The sequence below is a fragment of the Bos javanicus genome, chromosome 8, assembly GCF_032452875.1.
Source record: "Bos javanicus breed banteng chromosome 8, ARS-OSU_banteng_1.0, whole genome shotgun sequence".
Classification (NCBI taxonomy): Eukaryota; Metazoa; Chordata; class Mammalia; order Artiodactyla; family Bovidae; genus Bos; species Bos javanicus.
The window spans coordinates 76,848,207-76,873,314 of record NC_083875.1 but is presented as its reverse complement, the minus strand read 5'-3'; the positions used below and the strand labels follow the sequence as shown (position 1 = coordinate 76,873,314).

The 25,108-nt window shown below is 40.4% G+C and overlaps 1 protein-coding gene across 2 annotated transcripts in view; it reads left to right on the top strand.

Annotated features, from left to right (window-relative positions):
* The window catches only part of RASEF (RAS and EF-hand domain containing), a 90,765-nt gene that overhangs the window by 60,114 nt on the left and 5,543 nt on the right, over positions 1-25,108 (top strand). Inside the window, exons 10-16 of one of the 2 annotated variants that reach the window (XM_061426012.1) lie at positions 9,619-9,853; positions 10,177-10,314; positions 10,431-10,578; positions 12,222-12,303; positions 13,745-13,859; positions 17,465-17,584; positions 21,231-21,307. In XM_061426012.1, the coding sequence (XP_061281996.1) occupies positions 9,619-9,853; positions 10,177-10,314; positions 10,431-10,578; positions 12,222-12,303; positions 13,745-13,859; positions 17,465-17,584; positions 21,231-21,307 (915 nt within the window). Of the gene's footprint in view, positions 1-9,618; positions 9,854-10,176; positions 10,315-10,430; positions 10,579-12,221; positions 12,404-13,744; positions 13,860-17,464; positions 17,585-21,230; positions 21,308-25,108 lie in introns of those variants that run through there. The other variant, XM_061426011.1, reaches the window with a different exon arrangement.

Genomic DNA, 25,108 nt, shown 5'->3' with positions numbered 1-25,108 from the left:
TGGAAAGTACAGTAGTAAGTACAGCAGCTGGCATACAGGGGCTGGCAGTGAGTGAACAGGTAAGAAGAGTTACTGAATGGAGATAGGAGAGGAGATGGGAGATGGTAGAGCTGAAGGATTGTCAGCAATAGGAGATGGAGGGCAATTTCACTCATGCCTGACGTTGATGAAATGCATGTTCACATCTTTGAAAGTTCACAACTTGAAGGTTCCTATGTAGGAGATTTACCACACGTGTCCAGCGTTGCTACTTAGAAGGCTCATTTTGTAGTGTATCAAGTTTGATGGTAGAAGTGAGTGCATAAACTGTAGATCTCTGGCCCTCCACTTCTGATGCCACTTTCATATTTTATGTTCGTTCCCTTTTCATTTGAGAACTTTTGGGCTAAAGAATAATGCACCTAATATCTTGGCAACAGCAAAATGGCCAGATAGCTTTTCCAGAAGGTCTATTTTCAAAGGTTATTGGTGATCACTTTTAATAAAATTTTATCCAAATATCAGAATTTTTTCACTTATTTGTGAAGTAAAACAATTTAATGGTATCTCTAGGCATCTGGCTTTTCTGTTTTTGAGAAGTAGATACTACTTTTTAAAATATATGGGTGTGATGCTATTTTTCTTTACTGACGCTTAAGGTCAGTTCTAAGCGAATAAGGGAAAAGCTAGATTACTGAAAATTATTTCAGAAATTTCACCATGATTCATTTTTGAAAATAGTGGGCACCATGAATAAGGCTGGTAGTACTAAACAAAGAGCTCCTTAGCAATATGACTAAGGGACAAAGTCATCATATCCCATTGCCTCCAAGTGACAGGAATATAGCACTTCTGTGCTCATAACCTGGAACAGTCACTAGAGGGCCACCATGATCCAGACTGATGTTCCTTTAGGGGGGAGTTACAGTTTGATATAGGAAGTTAATATTTTATTTTCTTTTTGATGCTAATGTAAAACTTATTAGTCATCAGATCACAAGAGAAAAGAAAAGAAGAAGAAAGGGAAAAAATACCTACAAAACAAGACCAAATTAATGTTTAAATGACAATAAGATTGTTTTTGTTTGTTTGTTTAGTTAGTCCCAGCTCTTTTGCAACCCCATGCTCTGTAGCCTGCCAGGCTCCATCATCCATGGGATTTCTGAGGCAAGAATACTGGAATGGCATGCCATTTCCTTCTCCAGGGGATCTTTCTGACTCAGGAATAGAACCCGTGTCTCCTGCTTGGCAGGAGGATTCTTCACATTGATAATTACTTTATTGACCAGAGACATATTTATATGTCTTTTGTTACCCAAACATTACTGACAAGAGACATTTCGACGTTCACTTACATAACAAATCCCCAGCCATAGACATTAGTTTCTGCTAAAATCACCCCATCAACAATGTAAATGGACTAAATACTTCAACCAAAAGACATAGAGTGACTGGATATAAAAACAAGACCCATATATGTGTAGCCTACAAGAGACTCCCTTCAGATCTAGAGACACACACAGATTGAATGTGAAGGGATGGGAAAAGGATTTCCATACACATGAAAATCCAAAGAAAGCTGGAATAGCAATACTTATATGAGACAAAATAGACTTTAAAATAAAGACTGTTATAAGATGAAACGGAGAAGGCAATGGCACCCCACTCCAGTACTCTTGCCTGGAAAATCCCACGGACAGAGGAGCCTGGTGGGCTGCAGTCCATGGGGTCGCTAAGAGTTGGACACGACTGAGCGACTTCACTTTCACTTTCCACTTTCATGCATTGGAGAAGGAAATGGCAACCTACTCCAGTGTTCTTGCCTGGAGAATCCCAGGGATGGGGGAGCCTGGTGGGCTGCCATCTATGGGGTCACACAGAGTCGGACACGACTGAAGTGACTTAGCATAGCATAAGATGAAAAAGGATACTACATAATGATCAAGGGATGAATCCAAGAAGATATAACAATTGTAAGTATATCTAAACCCAACATCAGTTCAGTTCAGTTCAGTCGCTCAGTCATGTCCGACTCTTTGCAACCCCATGAATCGCAGCACGCCAGGCCTCCCTGTCCATCACCAATTCCCGGAGTTCACCCAGACTCATGTCCATCGAGTCAGTGATGCCATCCAGCCATCTCATCCTCTGTCGTCCCCTTCTCCTCCTGCCCCCAATCCCTCCCAGCATCAGAGTCTTTTCCAATGAGTCAATTCTTCGCATGAGGTGGCCAGTGTACTGGAGTTTCAGCTTTAGCATCCTTCCTTCCAAAGAAATCCCAGGTCTGATCTCCTTCAGAATGGACTGGTTGGATCTCCTTGCAGTCCAAGGGACTCTCAAGAGTCTTCTCCATCACCACAGTTCAAAAGCATCAGTTCTTCAGCGCTCAACCTTCTTCACACTCCAACTCTCACATCTGTACATGACCACTGGAAAAACCATAGCCTTGACTAGACGGACCTTTGTTGGCAAGGTAACGTCTCTGCTTTTCAATATGCTATCTAGGTTGGTCATAACTTTCCTTCTAAGGAGTAAGCGTCTTTTAATTTCATGGCTGCAGTCACCATCTGCAGTGATTTTGGAGCCCAAAAAAATAAAGTCTGACACTGTTTCCACTGTTTCCCCATCTATTTCCCATGAAGTGATGGGACTGGATGCCATGATTTTCATTTTCTGAATGTTGAGCTTTAAGCCAACTTTTTCACTCTCCACTTTCACTTTCATCAAGAGGCTTTTTAGTTCCTCTTCACTTTCTGCCATAACCCAACATAGAAGCACCTAAGTATATAAGCAAATATTAATGGACAAAAAAGGAAAAATCAACAGTAACCCAATAGTAGTGGGGGAGACTTTAACTCGCATCAATGAACAGATCATTCAGATAGAAAATCAATAAGGAAACATAGGCCTTAAATGACACATTAGACCAGATGGACTTAATTGATATAGAGAGAACATTCCATCCAAAAGTAGCAGAATACACATTCTTTCAAGTGTACATGGCACATTTGCCAGGATAGACTACATGATGGGCCACAAAAACAAGCCTCAGTAAATTTAAGAAAACTGAAATCATATCAAACATCTTTCTAACCACAACACAATGAGATGAAATCAACTACAAGAAAAAACCGTAAAGAAACACAAACACATGGGAGACTAAGCAATATGCTATGAAAGAACCAGTGGATCACTGAGAAAGTCAAAGAGGACATTAAAAAATACCAAGAGGTCAATGAAAACTAAAAAATAATGATCCAAACCTATGGGACACAGCTAAAGCAGTTCTACGAGGAAAGTTTATACAATATAAGCTTACCTCAGGAAACAAAAATCACAAATAAACAACCTACCCTTACGCCTAAAGCAATGAGAAAGAACAGACAAAACCCAAAGTTAGTAGAAGGAAAGAAATCATAAAGATCAGAAATAAATAAAATAGAAACCAAAAGATATAGAAAAGATCAATGATACTAAAAGCTGATTCTTTGAAAAGATAAAATTGATAAACCTTTAGCCAGATTCATCAAAAAAAAAAAAAGAGAGAGGGTCCAAATCAATAAAGTCAGAAATGAAAAAAGAAAAGTTACAGCCAACACCACAGAAATACAAAGGATTGTAAGAGACTACTACAAACAACTATATGCCAATAATGTGAACAACCTAAAAGAAATGGACAAATTCTTAGAAAGGTACAGTCTCCCAAGAATGAACTAGGGAGAAAGAAAATATGAACAGAACAATTACCAGTAATGAAATTGAATTAGTAATCTTAAAACTCCCAACAAACAAAAGTCCAGGACCAGATAGCTTCAGAGGTGAATTCTGCCAAACATTTAGAGAAGAGTTAGCAATTATCTTTCTAAAATTAGTCCAAAAAATTGCAGAGGAGGGAATACTTCCAAACTGATCCTCTGAGACCCCCATCACCCTGATACCAAGACCAAAGGTATCACTAAAAAAGAAAATTATAGGCCAATATCACTGATACATGTAGATGCAAAAAAATCTTCAACAAAATATTAGCAAACCAAATCCAACAATACATCATGATCATACATGATTATACATCATGATCAAGTAGAATTTGTCCTAGGGATGCAAGGATTTTTCTTTCAATGTGATATACCACATTAACAAGTTGAAGAATGAAAACGATATGATCATCTCAATAGATGAAGAAAAAGCCTTTGACAAAATTCAGCATCCATTTATGATTTGAAAAACTTTCCAAAAAGTGGGCATAGAGGAAACATACCTCAAAATAATAAAGGCCATATATGATGGACCCACAGCTAATACTATACTCAACATGAAAAACTGAAAGCATTCCTCTAAAATCGGGAACAAAGCAAGGATGCCCACTCTTGCCACTTTTATTCAGCATGATTTTGGGAGTCCTATCCATAACACTCAGAGAATAGAAAGAAACAAACGGAATTCAAATTGAAAAGGAAGAAGTGAAATTCACTGTTTGCAGATGACATGAAACTATACATAGAAAATCCTGAAGATGCTACCGGAAAACTGTTAGGCTCATCAATGAATTTGGTAAAGTTCCAGGATACAAAATTAATTTGTATATTAATTTAATTAATGTAATTTTATATTGCAAATTTATAATATAATGTAATATATACAAATTTGTATATTTGTAATTTATATATTAATTTTATATCAATTTAACAGAAACCTGTTGCATTTTTATACACTAACACCAAACTATCAGAAATTAAGATATTTTCATTACCATCTCATCAAAAAGAATAAGAATACCTAGAAATAAACCTACATAAGGAAGTAAAAGACTTGTCTAGGAAAACTATAATACAGGGATCCCCAACCCCAGTCTCTAGCCTGTTAGGAACCAGGCTGCACAAAAGGAGGTGAGTGGCAGGGGAGCAAGTGAAGCTTCATCTGTATTTATAGCCACTCCCCATCGCTCACATTACTGCCTGAGCTCTGCCTCCTGTCAGGTCAGCAGCAGCATTAGATTCTCATAGGAGTGTGAACCCTAACCCTAAAGTCAAGGCAAAAATATCCTGAGGTTGCCACAAAATAGAAATAAAGTGCACAATAAATGTAATGTGCTTGAATCATCCTTAAACCATATCTCCCACCCTGGTCCATGGGAAAATTGCCTTCCAATGAAACCAGTCCCTGGTACCAAAAGATTGGGGACTACTGCTATAAGACACCAATGAAGGAAATTGAGGATGACACAAATAGGTGGAAACATATACTGTGTTCCTGGATTAGAAGAATTAATTTTGTTAAAATGACCAGTGCAATCTACAGTCAATGCAATCCCTAACAGTGTAATCCTTAACAAAATACCAAAGGCACTTTTCACAGAACTAGAAAAAAAATTTTTTTAATTTGTGTGGAAACACAGGGCACCCTGAATAGCCAACATCATCTTGAAAACAAATATCAGAGCTGGAGGAATCATACTCACAGACTTCAGACTATGCTACAAAGCTACAGGCATCAAAACAGACACATATATAGATCAGTGGAATAAGATAGAGAATCCAAAAATAAATCCATGCACTTACAGTCAATAAATATAGTACAAGGAGGCAAGAATATCCAATGAAGAAAACACAGTATCTTCAGTAGCTGTCCTGGGAAAACCAGATAGCTTTTATGTAAAAGAATGAAATTAGAACATTCTCTAACACTATATACAAAAATAAACTCAAAATGGATTAAAGACCTACATGTAAGATCAGGTACCATAAAACTCATAGAGGAAAATGTAAGCAGAACACTCTGATATAAATCATAGAATAGTTTTTGTATCTGTCTCCTAAAACAAAGGAAATAAAAGCAAAAACAAACAAATGGGACCTAATTAAACTTAGAAGCTATTACACAGCAAAGGAAACTATCAGAAAATCAAAGACAGCCCACTCAATGCCAGAAAATATTTGGAAATGATATAATCGATAAGGAGTTAATATCTAATATACATAAACAACTCATACAACTTCATCAAAAAAGCAAACAACTGAATTAAAAAATTGGCAGAAGAACTGAACATTTTTCTAAAGACATTTTTCTAAAGAGGATGCCAGTGGCCAATAGGCATATGAGAAGATGCTCAACATCACTAATTATCAGGTAAATTCAAATCAAAACCACAATAAGATATTACCTCACACCTGTCAGAATGGGTATCATCAAAAAGAACACAAATAATAAATGATATGACCCAGCAATTCCACGTCTGGGTATGTATCTGAAAAAAAAAAAAATTCTAAAAGATACATACAGCCCAGTGTTCATAGTAGCATTACAATAGCCACAATATGTAAGCAACCTAAGTGCCCATCAGCAGATGAATGGATTGAAAGGGTGTAGTGTGTATATCGGAGAAGGCAATGGCACCCCACTCCAGTATTCTTGCCTGGAATATCCCATGGACGGAGGAGCCTGGTAGGCTGCAGTCCATCGGGTCGCTAAGAGTTGGACATGACTGAGTGACTTCACTTTCACTTTTCTCTTTCATGCATTGGAAAAGGAAACGGCAACCCACTCCAGTGTTCTTGCCTGGAGAATCCCAGGGATGGGGGAGCCTGGTAGGCTGCAGTCCATGGGGTCGCTAAGAGTTGGACATGACTGAGTGACTTCACTTTCACTTTTCTCTTTCATGCATTGGAAAAGGAAACGGCAACCCACTCCAGTGTTCTTGCCTGGAGAATCCCAGGGACGGGGGAGCCTGGTAGGCTGCAGTCCATGGGGTCGCTAAGAGCTGGACACGACTGAGTGACTTCACTTTCACTTTTCACTTTCATGCATTGGAGAAGGAAATGGCAACCCACTCCAGTGTTCTTGCCTGGAGAATCCCAGGGACAGGGGAGCCTGGTAGGCTGCCGTCTCTGGGGTCGTACAGAGTCGGACATGACTGAAGTGACTTAGCAGTAGCAGTAGTGTGTATATATACAGTGAAATACAACTCATCCATTTAAAAAAAGGATTGAAATTTTTTGCCATTTGCAGCAACATGGATAGACTTGGAGGACGTTATGCTAAGTGAAATAAATCAGACAGAGAAAGACAAATACTGTATGATTTCTCTTATATGTGGAATCTAAAAAAAATGCAACAAACAAGTGAATATAACTGGAGAAGGCACTGGCGACCCACTCCAGTACTCTTGCCTGGAAAATCCCGTGGAGGAGCCTGGTAGGCTGCAGTCCATGGGGTCGCTAAGAGTCGGACACGACTAAGCAACTTCCTTTCACTTTCCACTTTCATGCATTGGAGAAGGAAACGGCAGCCCACTCCAGTGTTCTTGCCTGGAGAATCCCAGGGACAGGGGAGCCTGGTGGGCTGCCGTCTATGGGGTCGCACAGAGTCGGACACGACTGACGTGACTTGGCAGCAGCAGCAGTGAATATAACAAAAAAGTAGGCTTACAGATATAGAGAACCAACCAATAGCTACTAGAGGGGAGAGGAGGAAGGAGCAATATAGGGATAAGGTAGTAAAAGGTACAAACTATTAGACATAAAAAAAGCTATAAGGATATATTATACAACAGGGAATATAACCAATATATTATAATAACTATAAATGGAGTATATAACCTTGAGAAATTGTGAATCACTATATTCTGTGCCTATAATTTATATAATAGTGTACATCAACTATACTTCAATTAAAATTTTTTAATCAAAAGCATCTTGTAAATTTAATTTTATTTATTGCTTTTGCATCCTTATTGGATTTTAAGTTGTATATTTGTTTTAGTTTTGTGTTTTTTCTAAGAACTCTAAAATATATAATAACTTGTGTTATATTTTTTTATATTTAATTGTAGTGAAAATATTCTTCAGGCAGAAAGACTAGTTTACTTTTGAAAGGGTATGTATATAAGTTGAGTTTGAGAAAGTCTGCTGCTGCTGCTGCTGCTGCTAAGTTGCTTCAGTCGTGTCCAACTCTGTGTGACCCCATAGACGGCAGCCCACCAGGCTCCCCCCTCCCTGGGATTCTCAAGGCAAGAACACTGGAGTGGGTTGCCGTTTCCTTCTCCAGTGCATGAAAGTGAAAAGTGAAAGTGAAGTCGCTCACTCGTGACTGACTCGTAGCAACCCATGGACTGCAGCCTACCAGGCTCCTCTGTCCATGGGATTTTCCAGGCAAGAGTACTGGAGTGGGGTGCCATTGCCTTCTCCGGAGAAAGTCTGATCTATACCTATATTTTTAATTTAGATTCTGTATGAAGGTGTCTTTTCAATCAGGATTTTTTTCTCTGTCATTCCTAATCAGAAATACAAATAGGTTAAAAAAAATGTTCTGACTAATCATAACATGGAGCTGATTTTTATATATATTTTATATCTTTCATTATATTATAATGAAATGGTTTCTTTAGGTTCCTTACAGCTTGACCTAAAATCAGTGTCAGAAGGAGAGTTTCATAAAAGATGAGACAAATTAAAAAAATGTACACACATTTAGCTAAGCAGATTGAGATATTGTGTGAAATTCCTGTCCCAGGAGAAAGACTTTATAATTGAGCAACATATTTACAGAAAGTTAGGTGATTAAATTACCTTTTTAGTTAATTTTAAACATTTGCTAATGATACCAAAATATTTTTGACTTCTCAGGTTTATATGGCATACATTTCTGTAAAGATTACCCTTTCTTGTCTAAGAATATTCATTTGAGAATATTTCTCATATCTGGAGATCTATGTTTCCTTCCCGTTTCCTCTTTCTGATGATATCATATCAAATGGCTAGTATGGTTCCCAATGTGTAGTAGGGACTAAATATGTTGTTTTCTTTCAATATAAACTTAGATACTTATGGGAATCAAATGGAAAAGCAAAATAAACTGAGAAAATATACATTTATAAAATATTGGCATTTCCCAAGTGGAAAGACCCATCGAAGTCAGGATTTCTAGTTTTTCTCTGGGGCACCTTCTTAGGAAACGCCCTCCCCCCCCCCCGCCCCCGCCATCAGAGTCTTTGCAGACACGTCAACACTTCGTGGCAGAAACCTCGTCTCATATGCCAAACCAGTCCAGGTCATACACGTCTAACTGCCTGTCAGTTTTCACCATGTCGATTAGAGATGTGACTCCCGGAAAAGTTTATCACTTGGCCCTTAGGGTCAACTCTTCCAAGTATTTGAGGAGAGAAGAAACAATTACAACTTCAGCCAAGTGCACTGAATCATTTCTCAGACCGTTGGGTTTTAAGTCTCAAGTCACAATAGAGATATTATCCAGAAATGAACACACTGTTCAGAATATGGTCCGATCATATTAGAATAAAAATGTTCCCATGTTCTGTATACGTTTTTGTTAACACAACTTGAGATTGCATTTACATTCTGGACATTCTGATTCTTTTTGTATAAGGAAGGTGATTTTTTTAAAATGACTTCCTTAATTAAATGTTTGACTTGACTTAAATGTCTTTATCTTAATCGATTGTTGCATAGAATGAACTGTTTCTTTGAGTTTTTTATTTCCCCTGATGCTTAATCCTGGACTACATTACAGCTCTTGGTAAGAACAAAAATATTGGTCTTGATTGCATTGCTCTCTGATTCCATTGCTGTGTCATCTTGAGAATCACTAGCCCTCAGGTATAGCAGTCCTCTCCTTTATTACCAGATCATCCCGCTCTTCCTACATGGATGAGGACTGTGACTCGCTGGCCCTCTGTGATCCCATGCAGAGGATGAACTGTGATGTTGACAGCCTGCCTGAGAGCTGCTTCGATAGTGGCTTGTCTACCCTGCGGGATTCCAATGAATATGACTCGGAGGTGGAGTACAAGCACCAGAGGGGATTCCAGAGGTCGCACGGCATGCAAGAGAGCTTTGGGGGTGATGCTTCGGACACGGACGTAAGCCCTGAAGTCACTGCTTCAAGTCCTAGGCCTGCTCTCCTTTCTTCCACAGAAATACATATCCCACCCTGTTTGAGCTTTATCTGTCACAGGCATTGTTTTAAAGGTTATACATGTGAAACATAGTTGGGAGAACATTTTTCTCTACCAAGTTAGGGAAAAAGGAAAATAGATTTCCTTTTGTGGCCACTCTGTTCCCTAACAGCACTGACTGTTGATTCAGCAGCATATTTTTCTTCTTTTTATTTCACAATGTACATGTGTAATGAAAGACTTTCTTTGTTTTTTAATGACCGACTTTAAAAAAAAAAAAAATACAGGTTCCTGATATAAGGGATGAAGAGACATATGGCTCAGAAGGTGTGGCTTCCATCCTGGACTGGAAGCCCCCGGGATCTGCTAGTGAAGGCAGTATCATTAGTTCCTCAAGAAAGCCCATCTCTGCACTTTCACCACAGGTATGTGGTTTCAGAGACACTTCTCTTCATGAACACTCTTCATTTTCATGTCATATAACTTACTAGGAAGAAAGCGGGCACTGCCTTTGTCATCCACTGTGGCTTCCTTCCCCTAGACAGACATGGTGGATGAAAGCCATAAATCTTCCAGCTCACAGAAGGCTTACAAGATTGTGCTGGCCGGGGACGCTGCAGTGGGGAAGTCGAGTTTCCTCATGAGACTTTGCAAGAATGAATTTCGAGGAAACACAAGTGCTACCCTGGGTACGGTTCTTTTTCAGAGGATAACCGGAAAATGACCTTCTTTAGGTTGATTCTATTTTCTTTAGGTATTATATTCACAGACCCATAGGTCTCTCTCTTTTCCCTGTGTATAATACATATGTACATGTGTATGTCAGTGCTCACGTGTCCTTCGCTATAGAATAATCCTCTGCTTTGGCCAAGGCCTAAATTTCGGAAAGGAAGACTAACAAGGGACTGAGGTATCTGCTAACAAGGGACTAAGGTATCTGCTTACCCAGTGAGATCAACCAAACCGAGTTTAATGCCAGAGATGACGGATTCATTTATTCAGCAAGCACTTCTGGAGTCCTACTGTGAGCCACGTACTGTTACAGGCACTGCTTAGTCGCTCAATTGTATCCGATTCTTTGAGACTCCATGAACTGCAGCTGCCAGGCTCCTCTATTCATGGGGACTCTCCAGGAAAGAGAATCCTGGAGTGGGTTGCCATGCCCTCCTCCAAGGGATCTTCCCAACCCAGGTCTCCTGCATTGCAGCCAAATTCTTCACCGACTGAGCCACCAGTGAAGCCCTACAGGCACCACAGATACACAGTAAACAAAGTTAGCTAGATCCCAGCCCACAAAGAGGGAAATGGATGAGAAACACATTTTAAAAAACAAGGTTTGGGAGAAGTGCCCTTTGGCACAGGATGCCCAGGGAAAGCCTTTCTGATCAGGAGTCACTTGATGTTGATAAAGTGATCTTACCGATGGCCAGTTTGTCATCATGGTCAGAATTATAGACAAGTGTATGTTCCCTCCCCTCCCTCACAATGGAACACATGAATAATACCTCTCAGAACAAGGAAAAGTAGTTTCCTCATTTCCACATTTGCATAATAATCAGTAAAAGAAGACATGCAAATTATCATATATTATTATTCTTTATCTGGGCTTCCCTGGTGGCTCAGACGGTAAAGCGTCTGTCTGCAATGCAGGAGACCCAGGTTTGATCCTTGGGTTGGGAAGATCCCCTGGAGAAGGAAATGGCAGCCCACTCCAGTATCCTTGCCTGGAAAATCCCATGGACGGTGGAGCCTGGTAGGCTACCGTCCATGGGGTCGCAAAGAACTCTTATTTTGATAACCAGAAACCCTAAAACAGATTGGTTACCCTCTTCACAATGGATGTCTTTGTAAATTTATGGTACTGTTATAACCCTTCAAGATAACAAAGCTGAAAGTTCACTTCAAGTCATAAAAAGCCTAAAATATTTGGTTCAGTTGCTAGAGCACCTGGCATATATACACACCATATACATGTACTTATATACATATGCATACACACATGGATATACCTGCATATATACATAGGTATATTTGTGTGCATGCACACACATAAAACTGAGTCCATCTAATTACGTGAACACAGAACATAGATTTTCCTTTTGTCCACAGATTAAATCCTTCCCCAAGCCAGCCGATCTCCAAGCCAGATTACAAGTGTGATCTGGCTTATAATTACTATGTGAAGGTCACTCTCATTGATGGCCAGGTTCTTTCCTCTGTCTCGCTGAACTTCACCTTATTGGCTTTGTCTCATCTAAAGAGGGCTTGAAAAGTAAAATCCAAGGGAATTATTTACATCGTGTTCTCCATGTTCTCTTATATTCTTTTTCAGGAGTTGATTTTCAAATGAAAATGCTGATCGTAGATGGAGAACGGACAGTACTGCAGCTGTGGGATACAGCAGGCCAGGAGAGGCAAGTGCTTTCCCAGTGCTTTGAATTCTGCTGGGGTTTACATGGACAGGCCTTGTAGGACGTTTGGTATCTTTTGTGCTCATGATAATATAGTTCTGATATAGTGTTAGAATTTTAAGAATGCTCACTTTTTTCCACATCCTTTCCTTCTTCACTCTTCCATCATCAGTCATGTGAGTCCTTCTAAGCTCCCTTTGAACTGGTGACCCATTGACCCTTTCCTAGTGAGAGAATGTTGGTGAGGCAGCACTCCTGAAAGTGGCAACAGTGTGAGCAGCTGGGGAGCTGGGGCTCCAGAGAAGATGCAGAAGAAGACCTGTTAGCTCTTCTGTTCAAGGGCAGAGAGACAAACTAAACAGCAGAGCTGCATATGGCGACAGACAGTTCCCTCCCTTTCTGTCATTGCTGATGGACAGAAGTGTGAAGCATAGGTCTTAATCTTATCTAACTCTTTGGGAACAGACTGAATCTGGTTGTGGAGCAAAAATTTGGGGGGTACCTGCCAGCCTCTGTAATGGGGCGCCACTTAGGGTATTCAGATTCAACAGTGAATAGACACACACAAATACCTGCTCACACAGAGCTCATATTTTCCAGCAGCATTTTAAAAATGTGTGGTTGACAGGGCCCTATTTAAGATCTTGCAGAATATTATACTTGGTTGAGTTAGGACATATAGATTGAGGTGTGCTCTTCCCCTGGGAAGCCCCCCACACCCCATGTGTGTACCTGTGGTGTTCCACATGGTTGGGTCTTCTTCCAACCACCCACAGTATTCCCTCCCCACCACCCAAAAAATAATTTTGCTTGGATGTGCCTCTCCTTCCATATTTCTCTGTGTCCCACACCTGGGTTCCAGTAGCTTGTTGCTGAGGCCGACAGTTTTAGAAGTTATGCTCTCAACCTTGTCCTGACTATGCCCTGGGCTTTGTAGACTTCCTTGAGATTGTTTGGTGGAAAAAATGATTGACTTTTTTAAATCACTAGCGCAGATTCTTCTGTTACCTTTCACTAGGTCATTCTAGTCCTCTGGGATGACTCTTTCACAGAAATACGTTGCCATTAGATTCTTCTCAATTGGGCTTGGTTTTTCTTTTTAATATTTTTATTTATTTATTTATTTGCTGCATTGGGTTTTAGTTGTGTCATGCAGGATCTTTCGTTGCAGCACACAGACACTCTAGTTGTGGCACAAGGGGTTAGCAGTTTTGCTTAGGCTTAGTTACGCTGAGGCATGTGGGATCTTAGTTCCCTGACTAGGGACCGAACCTGCGCCCCCTACATTGCAAAGCAGATTCTTAACCACTGGACCACCAGGGAAGTCCCAAGGCTTGCTTTAAAGATGAGGGGGGTGGGGGAAGTGAGCATAAAAGAGATGAAGAATGAGGCAACACCAAACTGACTGACTGATTAGAACTGTTACCTTCATGCTTTTTTCCAGATTCAGAAGCATTGCCAAGTCTTACTTCAGAAGAGCAGATGGTGTTTTGCTGCTGTATGATGTTACGTGTGAGAAAAGCTTTCTTAATGTACGAGAATGGGTAGATATGATTGAGGTAAGAAATCAAAACAGACAACAAAAAAATTACACGGGAGAGTTATAGGCTGGATCTCAGGAAATGCTGTTTCTCCTTTGTAAAAATGAACTCAGAAACCATTGATCTAGGATCTCAGACAGAACCTAGATCCACTGATCTAGGCTCTCAGAAAGAACCTGTGGGAGGCAGGGTTCCTAATGGTACTGAGCAGCACTGGTCTCCTCCTCAGTAGCGGGCCAGTTCCCGCAGAACCAAGGACACTAACAAAGTGAGCTTCTGAGTGGTGCTGGGAGAGGGGGAAGTCCTGGGTTTTAATATGATCAGAACCCGATTGGCAGCAAGTAAAAATCCAGACAACCCAAGGAAAATCAGTTCTCACAAACAAGAGGGTGATGGAGCTGGGTGTGTAGTGTGACTGGAGGTGTAATAGGGGCTTCCACGTGTGCTAGATGTATAGGTGAAAGCACACCAACACATGTGCTAGAAGTATAGGTGAAATACCATCACCACCTGGCACCACCCGGTCCAAATTCCATAGGAACTGTGTTCTCTGCCTTCTTCTGATAGAGATTTGGGTCTTTACATACCCAAAGTACTACTAACATACTAATTGGTATTTTAAACATGTATGCTTACTATCTATGCTTTCTTTTGCTCAAATGAGATGGTGTCTTTCATTTGAGGAGCTTTCATATCCTTTGTTTCATGGTCAATAATTTTTTAAAGTAGGAAACTATTTTGACCACAGTTAATGTGCTGCCAACATTATTAATCACCGTAAAACTACAGTTCAAGCCATGATTCAGCATAGTCTCTTGGGGGAAGAGAAAAAAACCTAGTGGCTAATACAATTTTTCAAGTATGTCTATGATCTATCATTTTTAACAGGCATTAAGTGCAGTGGTGGCTGAACAGAGAACTGATTGCTGTCTGATCTCAAGTCAGCCTCTAGATTCTTTAGTTGGGCCTGTTTCATACCCTGTAAAATACCAAAATGTTCTCTTTCTAACTAAAGATGTAAGAAATGACTGACTGAAAAATGGCAATAAGACTCAATGATAAATATGCATTTTGCTCAACTGAAAAATCATGACTGAAAATTATATATACATCAAAAGCATGTTGACATTTATGTAGTATTTTTATTTCACAAAATTTTCTCCATGTTATATTCACCTCTGTAACATATCTGAGAAAGGAAGTAAATGTAATGTTGCTCTCACTTTTTATGAGAAACCTGAGTCATAGAAAGTACATGACACTGGCTTTTAGTCATTTAGAGGTTGGAGTGGAAGGGAGAATTAGACCTCCTGATTCAACACAGGTTGTTCTTTTGATGAAGCTCCAGAATAAGCAGCAGGTTAAGAGAAACTCCTGCAATATCAAGAAAGGATCTCCAAGGTAGGTAGTGCCTAGAGGAGAGGCATCTACTCAAGGGAACAGAGGAAGCTCTGGGGAGACCAACGAGAGAAGAATGGATAATCCCAACTAACTCACACACAGATATTTAGGATCTATAGCAAAACTGTTTATTGTTGAAACTTTTGGACTTGATCTCTCTTTTAAGACTTTGGATTATACTCAAGACAAGGAGGCACAAAAGGCAGGGTCAGCCATAGGGTTGGAAAAAGCCCTGTGTGACGTTACGGCCTATACCAGGTGCCCTACTGCCATAATTTGCTAGATAAGTAAGCACGTACTTGTGGCAAGTGATTCATTTAGCTATTGGTGTTATCTTTCATAGGGTCAGAAAAGGGAGAAAACTGTATTCAAGATGAAATATTGAATTTGTTACTGGAGAAAAAATGAGACGTCACTTGGCATTTGATTTTGACTTATCTCAGTGAGTCTTCACCATGGCTCACCTTGTCTTATTTGGGGAAATTCTGTTGGGACAGTTTATATGGCCACTATAATATGGGTCAAAACTAACAGTGAGATAGTTCAGATGCATGAAAGGATTGGGAAGCAGTGGAGTGTCAGTGCTGAATGGACCCTCTGAATTAATAATTAATATATTTCACTTGAAAACCACTGGGTTATAAAATCTTAAAATTATGGCCATATACCTGTCATGAATAATTTGTTGATTGGATATGTGGGTAAAAGTTGAATGGAGACACTTGAGACATGAGATCTCTTTTCGACTTTTACACATTCAAAAATATTTTGGGCATCCCAGTTTTGTGCATGTATTGGCAGTATATCCATTTAAAAAAACAAACAAACTAACAAAAACAAAAGGCCCTACCCTTTGGAGCTTGTATTCTAGTTAGGGAGATGTAAAAGGCAACCAACATAGGTAAATAAAATGAATGACAGGAAGTGCTAGATGTAGAAACAAAACAAGGCCAGGATAAACGGCCTTATGGGGAGGCAGCGTGCTGCAGGTAGTGCAGTCAGGCCGGTCGGACCAGGAGGTCATACTTGAGTCAAGACTTGAATGTGCCATTACTTACCCATGTGGCTTTGAGAAGTCTTGGCCGGCTTAAGTGAATATTTGATTAATGGCTTCCATATGATCCTGAGCAGTTCCCCACAGAATGCAATTACTCAACACATTAATGGGTGGGGTCTAGGCTGGGGGAGGGCTTTTCATTTCCTTCTCCCCTTTGCTTTTACTTCATTCTGATGCATTCCGTTGGAGGAGAATGGTGAAGTATAATTTTAGTTTCAAGGCTCATTTTTGATGCTGTATCAGGTGTGGCACCAAAGTGGGTGAGCACCCGGCTCTGTTTAGGCACGGCAAAGGGTCATTTCCCCACGTGTCAGTCACCACTGCTGCTTCGCTTGTTTAGGAGCCAAAAGGCTGTTTTTCTAGTCACGTAGTCTTCTATTCTCATCATAGCCTGCTGAGGGGGGCTTACTGACCCCTTCATTTCACAGACAGGGAAATGGAGTCAGAAACAGGAAGAGATTTGCTGGATTTCACTCAGTCACAGCCGGTGAGCAGCCAGGTGGTGGGAGAGGTGGAGTCTCAAACTCACTTCTGCCTCTCACATCTTCCAGTCAGTCAGCCAGCTCCTCTGTGAAGGCCATGACAGTGTGCACATGCTAATTGGGGAGCATTATCCTGAGAAACTGGTACTTTGAATGATTGCTCATCGACTCCTCACAAGAAATATGTTGATCTTTAGGGCCTTTGTATTTTGCTTCTGTTGTGAGCCAGATAGCGGTGAGTGTGGAACTTTCAGACTCCTTTTTTGTCCCCTCATAGCTGAGGGAATATTTGTGTGTTTTGTACCTGGGATAATGAAGCCGGCTTGTTATCACCTCTGTTTGGAGTGAAAATTATAGCAAATTATGTGAGCAGTACAGCTAAATGTAACTCTGGGTCGTGCATCTTGAGTTTGTATCGATTTCTGTAGTGGCAAGGATGATGGAGTCATTTGGACCTTGGCCCTCACCCTTACAACATCTTATTTAACCTCTCTGAATTTCAGTGTTCTGGTCTGGAAATGGGGAAAAGTTTGTGTCCTTTTAGAGATACTTTGAAGTTTAAAGATATTGTCTGTACACCATGTGGTATACAAGGGGCATTCAGAAATGGCAGCTGTTGTCATCATCCTCATAACTTGTCCAGTGTTTCATGTATGCACCATTTTTTCTTTTCTTCATGGTAGGATGCAGCCCATGAGAGCATTCCTATCATGTTGGTAGGAAACAAGGCTGATCTTCGTGACGCTGCTGAAGCAGAGGGACAAAAATGTGTCCCAGGGTACTTTGGAGAAAAACTGGCCATGGTAAGAGTAAGAGTGGGTCCAAACTAGAAGGGGTCTTTCACTTTTCTCTATGTGTGCTACCTCCACTCTGTGTGATGGGTTTTCTGTCCTTACACAGACAGAATTCCCAGTGCCCCCTATCCACCCCATGAATGTAAATAATTAACAACGAGAATTAAATCCCTTGTGGGGGTAAAACAATCATGTGATCATTTTCCCCACTGAGTATCAGTGACAAAGAGGAGGCAAAATTCTCCTGTCTTCTTCCTCACTCTTCCCCAGTTCCTGGAACCCTCCTCTAGTCCTGGGATCCAGGTAAAGGATAAGAATGGGTGTCCTGTTTTGAAAAGTTGACTTTGGTTCCAGAGGGTCACTGTGCCAAGGAGCAGCGGATGATGCAGGGTGTTAACTGGGTGACAGGGTGAAGAGAATTGGTAGACATGTTCTTTTTTCTAAGATTTGTACTCAGTTGGAATAGTATAAAATTATTCTTGGTTACGCACTTGTATAAGAAATGGGCCTCATTTTTGTTCAGATTACTATTGTGGGCAGTGCTTATTCTCTCATCATTGTCATTATGTCAGAATCTTCGTGGCCTTCTTATGATTTGTTTTACCCAAACAAGGAATCAGATGGCCCTTGGGTCAAATAAGTTCTTACCGTAACAGTCTCATTTGACATAGCTACATTGTTGTCTATCATCATCAATGAAAAGACTGCTCTATAACACAAACAAGTGAACTTTAAAAAGAAGTTTCAATTTCCCTATTTTAAGTTGGAATTATTTCTTATTTTAAATGTTATAACTGTGAGCCAAATATGATAAACATTAAAACTAGGCAATGAAATACAGACAAGATCCATTCAACACATATTTAATTGTATTTACCATGTGAAAAGTACTTTATTGTGAGCTGAGCAAAGGGTAGAGAACAAAAGAGACCATCCTTGCCCTCACATAGTTTACTGTCTAGGGGAGACAGACATTAAACCTATGTAATCCACTTGTCCCCCCTAGAGAGCCATCATTCCTGGCCGCATGCCAACTTTATTCCTTCTCCAAAATTTCTTATTGGTTCCCCAAGGTTTGCTTACTTATTATGCATCTCATGTCCACCACCCTCCTGCATCCTCTAAGGCCATCTCTATTTCACCCGGTAACATCCTGACTATGAAATTCAGCAGCAGAACTATCCATTTCTACTAGAAATAAGATTCATTTGGGGAATTATTCTAGCATTGCTGTGGATTGAGGGGGTCATGAGTAAAAGCTTCACAGTAATGTTTCCCCATTGTTTGGTTGTTCCTTTCTCCCTGCTCCAGAGTATCCATCATATCCTCTCCCAGTCCCACACAGGAACCAGGTAAACCATACCTAGCCCCACCCCACACACAGTCCTTCTTTCCTAAAGGAGTTGTTTCCAGCTTGTTAGACAAAGACACACTTCATCAATTACAATTGTGGCAAGTGCCGTGCTGGAAAAATACATGTCAAGAGGTTTTATAATAGGAATTCCTAGTGCTGACTTCTTCATCCTTCTCAACTTCAAGGAAGGATTACTGAAAAATTGAAAAGGCAGGTAAAAGTCAGCCTGGTGAAGTGGGTTACTAAGGATATAGGATAACCTAGGTAGTGGTAACAACAGGTGCAAAGGTCCTGAAAGTGAAAGTCGCTCAGTTGTGTCTGACTCTTTGCGACCCCATGGACTGTACTGCTGCTGCTGCTGTTGCTAAGTCGCTTCAGTCGTGTCCGACTCTGTGTGACCCCACAGATGGCAGCCCACCAGGCTCCCCTGTCCCTGGGATTCTCCAGGCAAGAACACTGGAGTGGGTTGCCATTTCCTTCTCCAATGTAGGAAAGTGAAAAGTGAAAGTGAAGTTGCTCAGTCGTGTCTGACTCTTAGCGACCCCATGGACTGCAGCCCACCAGGCTCCTCCGTCCATGGGATTTTCCAGGCAAGAGTACTGGAGCGGGGTGCTGTTGCCTTCTCCGATGGACTGTACAGTCCATGGTATTCTCCAGGCCAGAATACTGGAGTGGATAGCCTTCCCTTCTCCAGGGGATCTTCCCAACCCAGGTATCAAACCCAGGTGTCCCACATTGCAGTCAGATTCTTTACCCACTGAGCCACAAGGGAAGCCCAGAAAGGTCCTGAGGTGGGAGAAAATTTGGAGCATTGGAGAAATAGAGGGATGGCCAGGGTAACTTGAGCGTTGTGAGGGAGAGTGGCCACTAGTAGAACTGAGAGGTTGGCTGGGGCCCCATACAAGCATACCTAGGCCTTGTCAGCCAGGTAAGCGTTTCAATATTGCTTGTGAGGGATGGGAAACATCAGAAGGTCTGAAGCAGAAGAGTGATAACAATCAGTGACTGTATGTATAACCACTGGGAGGTTAAATAATAGAGGACTAGAAAATGTCCATTGGTTTTAGCAACACAAAGGCTGCTGAATCTCATTAGAAAAGGATGATATGGTGAAGAGGGGTGTGTTAGCTGCTGGCCTAAAGGAGACGTACTTCTGATGGACATTTAATTCCTGTGTGGTTACCTTAAGCTATCATTTTTATCTGTCTCAAATTATTTGATAGAGAACATTTGGTGGCATGTGTGACTTTTGGATATAAGAATGTTAAACTATGAAATTTTGTATAGTGGGATGGGTTTTGGAGGGGGTGCAAAATAAAAATTCTCTGGGTGGAATATTATTCAGCCATTAAAAAGAATGAAATAATACCATTTGCAGCAACATGGATGGACCTAGAGAGCATCATACGGAATGAAGTAAGTCAGACAGAGGAGAAAAATTATAAGATATCCCTTATATATGGAATCTAAAAAGAAATTATACAAATGAACTTACTTAAAAAACAAAAACAGATTCACAAACTTTGAGAAGGAACTTATGGTTGCCAGGGGGAAGGTTGGGGGAAAGGGATAGTTAGGGAGTTTGGGATGGACATGTACACACTGCTATATTTAAAATGGATAACCAGCAAGAACCTACTGTATAGCACATGAAACTCTGCTCAGTGTTATGTGGCAGCCTGGATGAGACAGGGATTTGAGGGAGAGTGGATACATGTATATGTATGCCTGAGTCCCTTTGCTATTCACTTGAAACTATCACAACATTATTTGTTAACTGGATGCTGCTGCTGCTGCTAAGTCACTTCAGTCGTGTCCGACCCTGTGTGACCCCATAGTCAGCAGCCCACCAGGCTCCCCTGTCCCTGGGATTCTCCAGGCAAGAACACTGGAGTGGCTTGCCATTTCCTTCTCCAATGCAGGAAAATGAAAAGTGAAAGTGAAGTCGCTCAGTCGTGTCCGACCTCAGCGACCCCATGGACTGCAGCCTTCCAGGCTCCTCTGTCCATGGGATTTTCCAGGCAAGAGTACTGGAGTGGGGTGCCACTGGATATACCCTAATAAAAAATAAAAAGTTGTTTTTTTTAATTCTTTGACTAGGAAATGTTACTGGAATAACTAGGCTCAAATGTGTTTTTTTTTTAAAGTCTTGAAACTTTGAATCCAATTACTTAACTATTATTTTTAGCATACTCAACAGGGGAATATTTTTATTTTATTGATATTAAAAGTGAACATTCCAGGAAACCTAATCAAAACCTTCATTTAATTGTATATACATATATATATGTTTTTTTACAGACCTATGGGGCATTATTTTGTGAAACAAGCGCCAAAGATGGTTCAAATATAGTGGAAGCTGTTCTCCATCTTGCTCGGTAAAGTTTTGCCTTATATTTGAAAAACTGAATGTAGGATTGAATTTTCACTTAGCTGCTGTATGTGTCAAATATATTGACTATAAAGTGAATCTATATTGGGGAACACTGTCTTGTCTTTCAGTAGTGGTTGGAGAAACAGTTTTTGAAAAAACTGGTAATGCTGCTTGTTCCCTGTGAACATTGGGAAAATACCTCTACTGCCAAACAAAAGCAGGTGCATCTGAGGTGTCGTTGACATTTCTGCAAAATGTCACCACAAAGCTAACAGCTGACGTGTATGAATCATTTCCAGGAACCAGATTTTAAACACAAGAGACCATTATGGATATAACTATGTATTATGACATTTTCCAAGGTAAAGGAAAAAAATTTCACAAAGCAAATTGTATATCATGCCAGTTGGAAGCACTTTGTTTACATTATTATCCAGGTAATTTTTAAGCTTAGACAATGGTGTTAATAATAAATAACATTTTGGGATGTGGATTAGAATGAAAACTGCAGCATTGAGGAACTTGGATTTAACTGTATTTCAATCTTTGCAGTATTCTTAGGAAATAACAGTGTTTTCTGTTAGACTTATTTCTTCTGCTAGTTTTCTGCCACAAGTGAAAAGATGATTCTTTACTGATCCAACAGTTTAAATATAAAAAAAAAGAAAGAAAAAGTATAAAAACGTGTGTTATCAAAATCCAGCCAATGAATTTTAATTGCTGACAAAGCAAAACCACTTTAGGCATGTAGTTCTGTGTCTGACCATTTGTGAGATTCTGGTTTTTATAAGAATCTTAACTTTAGTAGAATAAAGGGCTCAGCACTACCTTCACCTCAGGTAGGAGGTGCTATATTGCTGCCCCAGCTGAGCAGGAAAGGAAGCTCCAGCTAAGGCGCTCTGCGTGGCTGAGGGCTTCTGCCCAGCACGCTGGAGGAGTGTAGTGTCAGGAGGCTCAAAGTCCAATCTTAAATCTTCCCGGAACACCTGTGGAGTCGTGACTAAGTCCGGCATTTCTAATCTGTAAAATGAGGGAAGGGGCTAAAGAAAATGATCCGTAAGGCTTTCTAGTCCTGACAGCCTATGAGTCCATAGATAAGTGTGTTGAGTCAGCCTAGCAGCCCCCCTGTTTACAATGTAGCTTTACTTAAAACAGCTATGTGCAGAAGCATTTTGATAACAAGGTCACTTCTTGTGAATCACTCATCAGAGAGCTCTTTAAATTGTTGTTGAGACCTCTAGGTTACTTATGTTAACAATATGTTAAATAGGAAAATTATAAATAAAGCAAATCTGGAGAGCCTTTAATTTGCTTTATACCATGTCATCTGATTGTTTGTCAGAGTACCAAGTCTTAAATGAAAATGGTTTCGTTTCCACCAGTAAGATAACTTTAAAAAGTTTTACAGCCTTCAAAACGTTGTGTATAATGCAAAACATTAAATTCTTGACTTGATCTCATAAGATAGTTCCCATAATTCCATTTCATACCATGTCATGTCTTAAAACCTGATCTAGAAAAGTTTATGGATTTTCACTGTCTGAAACAGTGTTTGTTTTTAAAGGGAGGCCATAAGTGTTTGGTTAACAACCTGAATTCCTTTGCCTTTTCTTGAAAAACATCTCAATTCCAAGAAAAGTCGTTCCTAGAAATTCAGTTTCCCTGTAGGGCTGACAGGACGTTCATTCCAACTACTGTCCATCAGTAAGTCAGTCTGCCGCCACTAGAGCCACAGGCTTTAAACATTTTGCAATAGATTCAAGTACAACAAGCATCAAATTGGTCAGTGGCCTGAAATTTGAGAAAAACATAAAAAGCTCAGGCTGAAAAATCAGTTCAGCACCATTGCTGAACTCACTGGGTGTAAATCTGTCCATAAGACTGATTCATTTAAAATGCAGTTAAGCATATGGCAGTTTGGGGTGAGGTAATTTAGTTTTCCCAACCTTAAACCTGGTTTAGATGTTTGGAATTGTATTTTCCTGAGTCCCTTAAAGTGGGAGTGCCTGCATTTTGAGTAGATTTAAGGAAACGGAAGGCCAAGTGAAAAATACAGCCTGTTTTTCTCCCTTAATATTTGCTTTCAAGGTTCAGTAATGTCTGCATTATTATGAGTGCTCAGCATGAAGGCCTTGTAGGGATATCAGGGTATGTAAGATAGGCTGTTCAATTTAAAATTAGAGGAAAAAAAGAAAACTATGACCAGGCAGCCATATGATGCATAGCTGATAGGGGCCTGTTGGACCTCCCAGGAGAGAGAGATGTATGTTGTCTTGTGAAGATGCTGTGTTTACTGTGCCCACTGTACAGATAAGAAAACTGAGGTTTAGAATGCTTTATCAGCTTGCTCAAAGTGACACAGCTGCTAAGTGGCAAAATTAGGACTTTGCACTACTCTGAATCTCTGATTTGCCTTTTAAATGCTGGCAATTTCAGGATTCTATTCTTGCTCTTACTTTCTCTGCCTAATGTCTTCCATCCCCATGGTTCCTAAAACTGTGTCTAGAAGGTGACTTCCAATTTCTATACTTTTAACTCCCATTTTTTTTAACTCCCATCTTTTTTAAAATTCCATGTTCCCACCCACCAACAAATGGAAATTCCATAGATCTGAGTGACCCAACATAGCTAAATCCTAATGTGTTTTCTATAAAATTGTTCTTCACTCTATACTCCCCTTTTCAGGAAACTATTAACATTATAATAAAAAAAATAGTAACCTAGAGTCAGTCTTGACTTCTTCCTTTTTCTTCATCATCTGCCTCTAGTGGGTTCTGAGGCCCTAATGATTCGGTGACCTCTCTGCACTTTTTATTCAATCTGTCCATATTCTTTCTCTAATCAGGGTGATCTTTGTAAATAAAAATCCAATTAATACTTTCCTGCCTGCACCCCACATTGGTGTCCGACCTACAGCAAAGAACCCTGTCTCTTTTAGCAAGTGGCTAACAGTCCCCCAGAGCCAGATCTCACCTGCCTTTCTGTTTGCATCTCTTCTTGCTTCCCAAATGAAGGATAATCTCTAGACACAGCAAGGTTGCCTCCAGTCATGGCCAGGTTCTTTTATTCCTCTTTGTCTCTATGCAAGCTGTGACCTCCCTTCCTCTTTAAATGAATCCCTATCCTGCCAGTAGGTCGGCTCCACTGTGCTTGTGTGTTAGCAGCTTTCAGGACCTGGTAACGATTTATTTAGATTATCTGGCTCTCAGAGCTCACTAGTTGAGGATCCCAGAGCCTGGCATAAGTCGGACACTTGTTGAATGACCCGGTAGTCAAGATTTTGCATTTGGAAGCTGTATTAGTTTTCTGTTGTCACTGTAACAAATTCCTACTAACCTAGTGGTTTAAGCAATACAAATATAGTTCAGGAGGTCATAAATCTGAACCAGGTCTTATAGGGTGTTATGGGTTGAACTGTATATCCTCCTCCTTTTCCTGAGTCTTTGTTTCCTCATCTGTGAAGACAGTGATGCTCACCTGTCACGTGACAGTGTGTGTGTTGTGTGTAATAAGGACTACGTGAAAACGTGTACCATAGCATTTATTAACTGGTCTTCAGCAAGAACTAGTTTCCCTTTTCTTTCCTACTCAGGTGCAGCGGTTTTCCAAGTTTAGCACATCAGCTCCTTTGGCCACATCAGTGGCCAAAGTACTGGAGTTTCAGCTTTAGCATCATTCCTTCAGAGAAATCCCAGGGCTGATCTCCTTCAGAATGGACTAGGTAGATCTCTTTGCAGTTCAAGGGACTCTCAAGAGTCTTCTCCAACACCACAGTTCAAAAGCATCAATTCTTCAGTGCTCAGCT